We start from the raw sequence: 13017 nt of genomic DNA, 5'->3' as shown, positions 1-13017 counted from the left end.
GGGGCCCCCGTACTGCAGACCAGCGTGTCAGACACAGCCCTGTGTCCTCACATACTGTGGGCGTCCTGTGATGTAGTCCAGTATCCACTGGGACATGTGGTGGTCCACTCCTGATAGCTCCAGCTTGTCCCTCAGAAGTTGTGGCTGGATGGTGTTGAAAGCACTGGAGAAATCAAAGAACATGATCCTCACAGAGCTTCCAGGCTTGTCCAGGTGAGTCAGAGCTCGGTGCAGGAGGTAGATGATGGCGTCCTCCACCCTGATGCCAGGCTGGTAAGCAAACTGCAGCGGATCCAATGAAGACCTCACCAGGGGGCGCAGATGGTTTAGAACCAACCTCTCGAGGGTCTTCATCAGATGTGATGTCAGGGCTACCGGCCTGTAGCTGCTTGCGTCCTTAGGATGGGAGGTCTTTGGTACTGGTACCACGCAGGAGGTCTTCCACAGCTGTAGTACTTTCCCAGTGACAGGCTTGTTCCTCACTTACCACGTTTTGGACTGAGAAGACAGATGGTTTGAAAGAGGAGTGAAAGAAACCATCTATGTCCACTGCAAAAGGCCATGTTGAACAGAGGGGATGGCTTGCAGCACCGTCTGCCACCTACGATGCAGTCTTAGGATCCCTTCCCAGGAACCTTAACACCCACTCGCCTCTTGCTTCAGGTGACCCCAATAGATTACATGATAGAGTGAGGCAAGATCTCATAGTGGGTTAACCTGAACGACCCTCGTTGACGCGGGAAAGCGCCCGTCGTTGGGTAATTCTGGTCGGTTGGCCCTCCTGGGAAGGTCCACCACTATGCCAACTTTTCTTTATGTATAGATAATGACTCTCACCGTGGTTTGCTGGAGTCCCAAAGCTTTAGAAAGGGCTGTGTAACCCTTTCCAGACAGACAGATGCAAATTAATGTGTTTCTCATCCGTTCTTGAGTTTCTTTAGATTGTGGCATGATGTCTTTTTGAGATCTTTTAGCCTACTTCACTTAGTCAGACAGGTTCTATTTAAGTGATTTCTTGCTTCAGCAGGCAGTAATCAGGCTGCGGTACAGCTAGTGAAACTGAACTCAGGTTTCCAAAAAGTTATGGTTAATCAGAGTTAATTCATATTATAACAAGAGAGCCAATTACTTTTTCATCAGGGAAACCAACATAATACAGAAGCCTTACTGTAAAGGGTGGAAAAGCATCCTAGAGCAACATGAAGTAAAGAGTGCAGACACTTTACATACAGTAAGAGTATTTATTACAGGCTATATAGTAAAATAATATCAGGTTTACATTGTTTGACTGGCAAACATTTGCAATAGTATCAGTGGAAGTTTTACACAAAGAATTAAAAACAGTCAGTTGTGTAGTATATGTTATGGTTCTATTTCAAATTGTGTACAAAAGAAGCAATTCTTTAATAATAAAACAGTAACTTGACAACAGTCAGTAATGGAGCAAAATGACCTCCATACAAGAAAATGTAATGCCATGTTTTAGGAGTTCTTTCACATTGTGTGGGTTAAAATCACTGGCATGTATCAACTGCCAGTTTAAAACTTGTATAAACAGTAAGACATCGAGAGTGCAGCTACTTAACAGGAGCTTCACGTTTTTACATTGTTTCATAGTGAAAGTTTCCCTCGTCCGAGTGAGTCTCACTGAACAACTTGTTTGAATGCAGCTGACTCCTTTCCATCTCCATAATCAGATTATTATCAGCTGCAGTTCAGAAGATGTTTTCCTCTCACTCACTACATGTCACAGCCACAATACAGTAGATTTATGTCTTTAATGAACCTGATGAAAAATACTTACTACTTGTAGTTTTATATTTTATATATATATAATTTTATATTTGCCTCTACCTCCACAGAGTCATCAGATGGATAGGAGCCAGTACAAGGAAAAATAAATACATTTTTTTATTAAGAGGCTCATAATGATCCTAATATATTGGTATTGGGTTTTGTCTTATCCAATATAAAAGACTTATTCTGCATGGCCACATTCCTTACTGTCAGTAAACAATAAGAAAATGTTTTAAATATTTGTGGCTCAGCATGGGCACTGTGAGAACTGTGTTTCCCATATGAGGGCTGTAATTAGGAGGTTGCTGCAGCAAATCTCTTAAAAATCTAACTAAAATCTGATCACAGCGCAAGCCACTCAGGACTGTGAATAAACATCACTTAACTTAAATTAAGGTTCCTTTTTTAGAAATAAATCTAATTCCTCCTTTCAGGCAGGGGAAACCTTTCATCTGCAACATTTCTTTAACTTTTTTAACTTTATTGGATTATGTTGCTGCTCTTTATGCATGCATGCACCACTAAAGAAGTTAGGTACCTGTGTGCTCTTCTTTATTAATGGCTGTGGAAATTGTGCACACTGGTCTTTGTACTGCTATTAAGTGGCTACAGCTTAATAGCAGTACACAGAACAGTCTCTGGACATACACGTCGCTGTTTGTCCAACGATTTTTGGATTCATAAGCTTATACACGTTCATCTCTCCTTGGGCTGATTTCCTCTCATATAATCAATACTGCATTTGCTTTCAATATATTTTACAAATGTTTGTCCCAAGATTCAAAACAGAGTGAAGGAATATTTTTACTGTTTTGGTTCATTTGCAGCAGTTTCAAACCAAAAAGCTCAAACAAACCGGCTCTGCACGGCATACACAGTCCCCCAGTCACAGACAGACAAAGTTAGAGATGACGCAGTGAGAAGAACTGTACTCGGTCGGACCAACAAAGAATAGCATATCTGTAGGGAACACTTATTTATACAGCATTAAATAATGAACTGATGCTAAATCTGACTTTGCAGAGAATAAATCAGCATTTCTATACAAAGAGCTCTTAAAAAGGAGACGACAGAATAAAAAACCTCTCAGAAAACTATGATTTAATAACTGCTGGGATCTTGATAAATGCAGAAACCAGTTTAAAAAACAGTCTTTCCTGTGATAAAAATGCAGCACATAGTTCCCAAACCTGTCGACAGGAGGAACCCTACAGCTGAGACTCCCTGACAGCTATTCACACTGCAGCCTCCTTTTCCTCCTGGCTCCCTTTGCTCTCCTCTCCCACTCCACCACCATCCATCATAAACCTTTGTTGTAGGTCACCACCTTGCAATCTGTTGCCATGGCAATCTCCGGCTCAAGGCAAGACACCTCGATCTGCCAACAAAAAAAAGAGAGTGAAAGAAAGCAAAACAAAGACCATGAAACCAAATGTAAGAATTGAGCTCTTCTCTCCTTCCTTTAGCCTTGAAAGTCATTTAGAGTTTTAATTAGACGCTGGAATAAAAGGATGTGGGTCGGGGCTCTGCATGTCAAGCTGTGTACATGTAATTTGAATTTTTGCACAGCTGCTCCCTGTGCCATCTGGCCTTGAAGGCAGCAGCCCGTCTAACAGTGTATGTACTGTACCTGAGACATCTGGGGGAACAGACTGATGGCCACGGGTAAGGAGAGGCCAAAGGTAACCAGGCACACAACGCTGTGGATGGGCAGCAACAGCCTGCGGTTGCTCTGCAGAAATCGCAGCCTACACAAGTCAAGGCAGAGATAAAAAAGAAACGTGAGCGTGCTGTGTGGATCGATCCCAGATGACTCCTGCAAAGCTATGAGTTATTTTTGGACCTGGAGAAAAACATCATGTGCAGATTTAGGGGAGCTATTTCTGCACGATTGGAGGGTGTGAGATTTATGTGTGTGTGAGAGAGAATATCATAAATCTGACTGCAGATTCTTCTTTAAAGGCACAAAATCTGCTTTAGTTTTCTATTTCTTCTTATATTGTCTGTCCTTTACTCTTGTGACCTTTGACTGAATGAATAGTTTAGTAAACACTTCGGGGCACAACACATGTCAGCCTTGGTTCAGTACAGACAAAGTAGTACTTGTAGTATTTGCAGTGCATTTTTAGAACAAATTCAAGCAGACAATACTAAAAAAGAGCACAATTAAAGCAATGGTAAAGCAGTCCCAGTTTGCTGCACAATGACACAAAGGAAACTACTGTAATGGATTTATTGATTGCTGATTGTGTTAGTGTCTGACTTTGGATAACCATCAGGAGGCAAAAACATCAAAGCTGATAATACAAAGCCCTGCACCTGCCAGATTATTAAATTGTACTTTAATTAAAAGGCTAACTTAGGCTTCAACTGTTCTTTCGCCATGATTTGATTTAGTCACAGTCATACTTAAGTACTAGTGTTACTTCAGTTTTGACTAAATGGGTGGTCGCTGCATTTTCTTGTATTATAGGTTGAATAAAAAGCATCATTACCCACAACAGCATTCATAAACGTAATTATTCTATATGAATACATTTGTTTCTTTTCATTTGCTTTTCTTTTTTGTTTGATTTGCTTTGTTGGAAAACTTACTGCATTATATTTTACATTCTGATCATTTTACATGTTTGAGGTTTGTGCTGTTACTGTTTTAACTGTGCCACATCTCTCTAGGAACTTTTGGCAGCAGCTTTATGTACTTTTCTAGACCAACTAACAACAACTAACAACAACTAACAGCAACAAAAGTAAGTCACTAGTTGCAACCCTAACAGGAAAAAAAAATCTTAACAATGTATTTCTGCACAAACCTCTCGAGGTAGGACATAATGATGGGGGGCAGGACAAAGATTGGCATTGGGAGGACCACACGTGTAAAGGCAGTTTCCATGATTGCCTGGGGATAGAGAACATTGTGCACATGCTCCATTTCAAACACTGAGTTTATTTATTTATTTTTCATGAAATCAGATGGCGTTTGGATTTCAAACGAGAATCATGCATGCGAAAATGAAAGAGCCCTCACATGTCTCGCAGCAATTCTGGAGGATCCCACAACGTTCCCGTTGTTGTCAAGCACATCGATACCCTTGGACAGCTCATTGTGTCTCATCAGGCCCACGTTACAGATGTTTGCACTAGCTGGAAAGGGAGAGGGAGACAGCTCAGAAATTATAATGCATCTTAACCAGAATCTGTGCAGAGACTGACAAACAACGACTGCAGCCACAGACGTTGTGACTGTAGTCTGTGCAGCCACAACACTGTGGCCCAAACCAGGACACTACCATTACTTTCTCCATTACCATCACTGTGAAATCCTGTCTCAGAGTGATGACGATGCTGAAAAGATCGTGCACGTATCAATTCCAGGCATGACTATTGTAATGCATTATTAGGTCACTTTAAATGTCCCTGAAACGCTTTCAGTTGATCCAGAACACTGCAGCGAGAGCGCTAACTAAAACTAAAAGAGAAATCACATTTCTTCATTTTCAGTTTCTCTTCACTGGCTCCGTGTTATCAGAATTGAATTCTCATAAAAGACATAATCAGCCTCCGTCTTACCTTAAAGACCACATAGTACCGTATTATCCTAACAGAGCATCGCTCTGTGACTGAAGGTTTACCAGGGATTTATGCTTCAGTGGGAAATCTACACCATTGGCATGTCATAACTGCAAACCTCTTTGAAACCCCACACCTACGGCATAACCCAACCTGCACTTCCTTGGGAATGTAACTACATTTCAGGTTGATGCAGCTTGCACCTATTGTGATTGGCCTATTCAGCACTGTTCATTCCTCTTATGTATTTCCGGTTACTTTTTCCGGATTTGTTAAATTATAAGAATAGAATTGAGTGAATGTACAGAGTGGTTCCCAGCATTATCAAAAGCAGAATATCAGATACAACCTTCAGCTATCAGGTCTCTCTGCTATGGAGCCAGCTAAGATTACACCTAAAATGTGCATTTTTGATTAAGCTTGCAGTTCACACTCATGTAGATGACCCTTCAGCAGCCTTTAGTTATACTGCAAAAATGTCCGGTTGCTGGGAGCTTCTAATGATGCACTGTTTCTTCATCAATCATGGCGGATGGCTGCCCCTCCCTGAATCTGGTTTCTTTCTGTTAAAAGGAGGGTTTTTCGTTCCCACTGTTGTCAAGTGCTTGCTTGTAGCGGGTAGTGTGATTGTTAGTTTCTAGCTAATATTCTAGGATATAAAATGAATTAATGCAGCACTTTTTGGTCTTTTAGTTATGAGAAACCTTTCCCATACAGCTTTATTCAGAGCTAGAAACATTCAGGAAACATACAAAAATTAAACATGAACTGATATTAAAATGTTGAACTGATGTTAACCAATTTGTACAAAGTACCAGGGTGTTCAGTCAGACATGAAGCTGACAAAGAAGAAGAAAAGAGAGGCATGTCGTGGATTAATCTGTAGAACTGCTGATGTTCATGAGAATAACAAGTTCAATAATAAAAGGAATACATAAAATATCCTAGCGCAATTACAAAACTCTGAAATCATTTTTAAACAAGATGTAAGATCAACCAGCAGAGGGCCACATGAAACCCACCCTCATCATAACAAAGGCTCCTTTGAAAACCTACCTACAGCTGGAAAGGGGACAAGTCTCTGTATTATCATTCTGGTGGCAGGACTCAATTTATTGGCCTTCTGAATCAGCACATTCAGTCCCACCTATAAAATATGGAATAAATATCTGTTAAATCTCGTAATTCCAAGTAAAACCAGCTTTTTATACAGCTCCACAGTGCTGCAGTTAAACATCTGCAACATGATAAAAGTTATTCCACAAGACGAACTGTATTAATCTTAAACCCACTCACTGCAATAGATACAGCACTCGTCACAGCTCCTGCGTAGCCTTGAATAAACTTGGATGTTGGTGTAGGCTGAAGAAAAACAAACAGTGTCACAACATTTGTATAGTTATTTTTCTTGCATTTTTTTTAGTTTAGTTTGTATTTATTTGCATTTTTACCTTTGTCGCATTACGATTCGCATAGTTCACACAGGCATTGTGACTCTGGTTCAACCACTGAAGAAAAAAGGAAGGGAGGACATGAGGGAAGAGCCGGCTTAAAGGATGAGCGAGTAGTGTTAAACAGAGCAGCAGCACTTTATTTTACAATGTCCCAGTGTATAACAGGTGGTAAAGCTTTGCACGTACCCAGTAAAAGTGCACTTACCAGATGTTCAAAATGGACAATAAATGCAATGATTTACAATAAGCATGTTATTTACAGTACCTGCCATATAATGGTAGACACCACAGTCTGATTTGGGAGAAGAAGGCCAATGACCTAGATGAAATCAGGGAATAGGAGCTTATTTTTGGACAAAATAAGTTCAAAATCTCCTTTCATCTGTCCCCAAATTTGACCGTGTTCTATGAAATGCATGGCTTTCATATGTGACTTACAATTGGTGTTCCAAATGGTACATAACCTGCACAGTGAAAACATGATTTTCAGTGTAGACAATGATGATATAATGGATCAACTCAAACAAGTTCAGCAAAGATCTTCATCTGAGGCCGTACCTGACATTCGAAATGGCATGAAGATCTTCTCTCCTGTGTCAGGATGAATGATGGCCTGCGTGCAGAGAGCATGAAAGCTTCCTCATGCCGCCAGCAGCCCAGAGACTTGAATGTATGAAAGGGCAGTAAACGTGGGCCGACTTACGTCCGATATAATACTTACCTGTTTGATCTTCTGTGCTTCCCACAGCTGAACATGTGAGCAATGCAATAAAACAAAAGAATTATAATTAAATATGAAGTATTATTATAATTTTCCTTAAATGGATGGAAGATGTTATTGAGTTTGCCTTTTCTATATTGTGAAAATGTGCATTTTGCTGTAGCCAGGATGTTGTGATTTCTCTCAGGAACACATTGTGTAATATTATGTCGTAACATTCACCTGAACGTCAGACACTCCAGGTGGGAGTGAGCCATGTTTGTAGTCATCGAGGAGTTTGATGCATTCGTTTAGCCGTTTCTGTCAAAATTGGAACAAGAATGAAATTATCCTTTTGCAGGAACAAGATTGTGTAGAATATAGAATTCTGTATTACTGCGGCGCTGTACCTGAACTTAACATATATAAACAAATTTATCCACAATACAGCACCTTTCCATCTGTAAATACACTTGAACATCACTTTGCATTTGACAGGAAAATATTTAAGACTGCAAAAAAAGCTTTACCTTGTAATTAATTTGGCATTTTAACAATTATTTGTTGTAGAGTTATAAGAAACCTATCCATCATGTGCACATGGCATGTTTAGCAAGTTGATAGTTGAATTCTTGAGTTTTTATTACTCCACTGTGACACCTTTTAAGATGTTCAAATACAAATTGTTTTCATGAATCAGGAATATCACTGTGAAATATGACACACAGATACAGATATATGGAGTTTTATTTATTGTACAAACTGAGGGTGAGAAATTGCAGAAAAACCCTGAGCCCCTTGCCCACACAGTGAGGGGACCTGGTGGCTCAGTTATGATGTGGAAGGGGGATTTTCCTGGAATGGTTTAAATCCACTTGTCCCATGTTCAACTTTATCCTCTAATTAAATGTTTCTGTCCTCGTGGGAGTGGTGTCTCAGGATATCAGGGTCACCATCCAAAGAACACGAGGGGTCCCTGAATTAGAGTTGGATGTCTCGAGACCACTTTTACGTGGTCTTGGTCTTGTCTTGGTCTTCCTGTCTCAGATCGACATAGTGGTCGGGAGTTTTGGAGTCAACAGTATCCACGACGCACAACGTAACGTTCGATAATGTGTCATGCACAAAAGCATCAGCTCTACGAGCCGTGCTTTGTAGTGAATCAGAAGAGTCGACTCCCATTGAGCGAGAGCCGTCTCCTCACTTAATTTCCTTTCGCTGCTCAGCTCTCACACAGTGGCTCAGCTATGCTCCAATCCTTCCATATTGTGGCCAATCACATGCGAGGATATAGGATAATATCATTATGTGAAAAACAGAGAGGGTGAGAGACGCGACAGTCAAGTGGAGCATCCGTCTGTCCTCTCAGTGAGTGAGTGAGACAGTAGACAGCGGTGAGGAGGGCTGTGCGAGTGCATCGCAAGAACACATAAATATGCCCGACACCCGTGAACAAAGCAGCATCCGGCTGCAGTTTAAAGACTTTTTTGTCTCGGTCTTGGTCTCATCTCGACTTTGTCTTGGTCTTGTCTTGGTCTCGATACCCTCTTGTCTTGGTCTTGTCTTGGTCTTGGTTTAGGCGGTCTTGACTGCAAGTCTACCCTGAATTGGCTGATGGGTACGAAAATGATGTGAATCGTATGACATGATCTTCACCATCATCCGCTCTCAACACAGTAGAACATAAATAGGAGATTCACTACTAGAGACTAGAGTTGCACTGAAGCAGTCCTGGCAGCCCGAGATGGCTGAGCATCTTACAAAGAGACTTTGTTGTGTTTTCCTTTAGTTTGACACCTGTCTGTACATCTAGATGTTTTAGAGAAAACGTTACCTCTGAGACAAACAGAGTGCTCGGGTCAATGATGTCTACAAAGTGTCTCAGTCGACCAAAGAACGAACCCTGGGAAAGACAGCATGACAGAGTTAATCCTTAAAAATAGCAGGAAAACATGTTTTCACTCAAATACACAGAACCAATTCCATTCGACTTGTTCGTGATCATAACAAACAGTTTTATCTGCCTCACAGTTACACTGAGTCAGCAATAGCTTCATAACATCACGTCTGCATCCTGTTGTTTTATATTGACGGAAGAATATTTGCAAGGTCAAAACCAAGGTTCAGAAACACTGAAATGAATACACATGATCACGTTAATCTACTTCAAAATGTAATTCACAACTTCTTTGTGTAGCAGTTTTCTTATAATCATATGGAAGGAAATAATGCTGAGATGTAAAAGCAAATTATGTATTTTAAGATTAAAGTTTGGGGGAAATGCACCAGCAATCTGCACATTTACTCCAGTAAAAGTTCCTCCCAAGTGAGACTTGAAGCTGCTGGTCAAGCGCCCTGTTTTCTGTTCCCTTCACTGTCTCTACATCAGCATGCCAATTGCTAAGTATGTGTGCCAGCAATCTGAAAAGGCCCAATAGGAGCCTGTGCCAAGAGTCTCTTTGGCAAACCAGACGGGTGAAAACATGGCAGCTTCAATCAGAATCCGTCAGAGACATTTATCAGAGATGAAGGGAGGGAAACACAGCAGAATGACAGTGGAACTGACACGTCTCTATTTTCATTACCTCTCTAGCACCAGTTTCAAATTGAAATGACTGGAAACAACCTTCTGTCCTCATAAAGACCGTAGGTGTATAAATCTATCCGTATCACTGCTCTGGGTTTTCTGTCACTGCCTCGTTCCCTCATCGCATGTCTCCTCCTCTGACAGGCCATATGTGCTGCAGTGCTGTTTTGTAAGAGTGGGGCGAAGGGAGGATCTGTGTGAGGAGCCCGCGTTAATTATGCATGAGTTTCAGCTCCCTGGAGAACACACAACAAGGCTGGCAGAGATGGAGCGCGGCACAGAGCACAGACAAACCAAACAAGATTCATGCTGATTCAAGGACTGCCCTAATTTTTAATGCTTTGATGCAAAGAACTAAAAGTATTGCAGCACCTTGAACAGCCCAACATGAACTGCAGGTTACTGATGAAAAATGAACGTCTTTTTGAGGATCAGAGGGGAAAGAGCAATGAAAAACTAATGGCGGGGCCGAGCTGGGGAGCCTTGGTGATGGTAATCAGTTAAAAAAAATGATAAATATCCTGAGACAAAGACTGTTAATAAGCTGTCACTTGGGCAGTCTGTGAACAATGCAATATCCTGTACTAATTGGTGCGTCCATGAATGAATTATGAAACAGATCTGGAGGCACACTCATGCATGCAGTGCTTCAATCCTCCTAAATTAGATCAAGAGAGACAGATTGCGAGAGACAACATTTATTTGTGTCTCTTTTGGTCTTTTTGTCTCTTTGACGTCATCTTGTGTCTCTTTGTGTTGTTTTACATCTCACCGTAGTCATTTTGTGTAATGCTGCATCCCTTCCTTATCCTTTTGTAACTCTTACTCTTGCTGCTTTATATCTTTTTGTGGTCATTTTTGCAGGGTTTTCTTTTTTTGGGGGGGGGTTACAATTTTTGCAGCGATAGCACTTCTGAACCACTGAAAGAGGGTCCTGGGGTTAAACCTGGTTTTAGGGCCACTGGGTGTGGAGTTTGCATGTTCCCCTCGTGTTTGTGCTCTGTCAGAGTGCCAGCTCCTGCCTGTACTGAAAAACACTCCAGGTTAGGTCACTCCTGCAAAACACAGTGCCTCTTGATTAAACTGAATAGCAAGTTAAGAAATAGAATGGAATAATAAAATAATATCTGAATAATATTTGAATGATTTCTGTGTCTCTTTGTGCATTTCTTCAGTAAAGATCTGTCACATCAAATGTACTTGACCCGAAAACACTTCAGTAGTTGTGGGAAAATTTTCATACTTTCCAATATTTTTTTCTGCTGTCATGGTGGCATAATAACAACTGTATTGGTCGCTCGTGTGAGTTGAGAGAAGATCAGATTTAAAGCAGTTTAGTGTGACTTTAATTTACACTCCACGCATGAAGACTTTACTCTGTGCATTGACATTACAGCGTTAATAACTCCCTTAATACTGCTGTTCATTAAATGGGACCACAGAATAATTAGATGCGAGTTTAACTTGTCCTCAACGTGCCATCGGAGTCAACGTGAAGGACACGTTATCTGTCAGGCCTGACCACTGCAAATTAACTAACGGAGGGAAAATTCAGTAATGAGCTTCAGACATTCGTGGAAGTCCAGTAACGTCAAACAAAGTGGGAGCAACAGCAGTCTGCAGGAAGCATCCTGGGGGTAAAAAGAAAGTTTGATTGGACTGGATTATTGTACAAGATGTTCCAACAGATTTTGAAGCCTAGATTAAAAGTGAAAATAGGAAAAGCCAAACTCAGACAGCCAGTTGAAGATTTGAGAGAAAACGACCGACGGCGAGCTCTCAGTGTGTTGACTGCAGATCCGAACAGTGATATAACCGTGCGTCGAAGAGGCGTGGAATCTCATAAAACACTGATATGGCACTGCCGACGAGAAATCATTTCCACTATAAAAACTGCAATAAAGTCAAAACTCATCCATCTCAACCAAGTTCACTAGCAGCTGGAAGTTACTGCGGTTTAAATAAAGGCAACGAAGAATCGGATCACAAATCAAAGCCAACTTTGTGCCCACAAACTGCCTCAGCATCCGGAACGGAGCGGCTGCAGGGCGGAGGATGGAGCTGTTTTCCACCGAAAAGCCTGAAAACAAAATCCCATTAACGGATGGTTAGCGGAGGGTAGAGGGGGGGCTTACCTGGTCGTATCGGGGTCTCCCGAGCTGGAATGCAGGACACGCTGCGGATTCCGCCATGACACTCAACTATTTATTTATTAATGAACTGGATCATGAACGGATTTCCAAGTACAGCGAACTACATTCAATGTGTAACTAGTGAAGCAATGTGCCGCTAAGCCTGCCGGGAGATGTAGTTTTCTCATTTGCTTTAACGCTGGCAAAGTTGAAGCGCATGACTACACATCCCAAATAATCGATTAGGTGAACGCTATTGCATAACTGTTCGGATTGATCTTGGGAGAGATAACTGCTGATGCCACCATAGGTGTCAGATAGACCCAATTACTCATAATGTGAGGGGGCGTGGCCGGATGTCTGCAAGGAGTAATGGTCGGCCTGGAGCGACTTAATAAAGAACCAGCAGCGACAATCTATGTTATCAGTCACCGCATTGGACACTTTCATTACCTCTTATCATTCTGTGGAGAGAAGCAAGACACTGCCGCTTAGGAAATTACTTCCATCTCAAAACACCAAGAAAAAATACAAGCGATTTTGTTTTTTCTCCTCTTATAACGCTGATACATATGAAGAAAAATAAGAGGAAACTGAGAAAAAATAATAAATAAGCCAACTGTGGCATATGGAGCGAAGTGTGCATGATAAATTCGGATAAATGACACTTCCAGCGTCACTTTCAAAGCATTCATTTTTTCCCTATAATGTTACTTTGGGGTTACTTAATTATGAACACTGTTAATATGCATCAGATAGCCGCCCCCCCGCCCCCCC

General features: G+C 41.3%; 1 protein-coding gene across 2 annotated transcripts; it reads right to left on the bottom strand.

Annotated features, from left to right (window-relative positions):
- Nucleotides 1-1221: 1221 nt before the first annotated feature.
- sfxn5b (sideroflexin 5b) lies at nt 1222-12571 on the bottom strand. 2 transcript variants are annotated; one of them, XM_005935204.2, is made up of 14 exons: nt 12244-12571; nt 9356-9424; nt 7765-7842; nt 7543-7569; nt 7380-7434; nt 7260-7285; nt 7087-7140; nt 6819-6875; nt 6664-6729; nt 6424-6514; nt 4826-4941; nt 4611-4696; nt 3428-3545; nt 1222-3175 (listed from the first exon to the last, which is right to left on the bottom strand). In XM_005935204.2, the coding sequence occupies exons 1-14, from the start codon at nt 12298-12300 to the stop codon at nt 3098-3100; spliced, it is 978 nt and encodes a 325-aa protein (XP_005935266.1). In that variant the 5' UTR covers nt 12301-12571; the 3' UTR covers nt 1222-3097. The 2 variants fall into 2 exon arrangements, with proteins under 2 accessions (XP_005935266.1, XP_005935267.1); XM_005935205.2 differs by lacking the exons at nt 7087-7140; nt 7260-7285; nt 7380-7434.
- Between the last annotated feature and the right edge of the window lie 446 nt (nt 12572-13017).

Source organism: Haplochromis burtoni, unplaced genomic scaffold (genome assembly GCF_018398535.1).
Source record: "Haplochromis burtoni strain Fernald_Lab_line unplaced genomic scaffold, NCSU_Asbu1 Contig_194, whole genome shotgun sequence".
Lineage (NCBI taxonomy): Eukaryota > Metazoa > Chordata > Actinopteri > Cichliformes > Cichlidae > Haplochromis > Haplochromis burtoni.
This window is presented reverse-complemented; position numbering and strand designations above follow the sequence as displayed.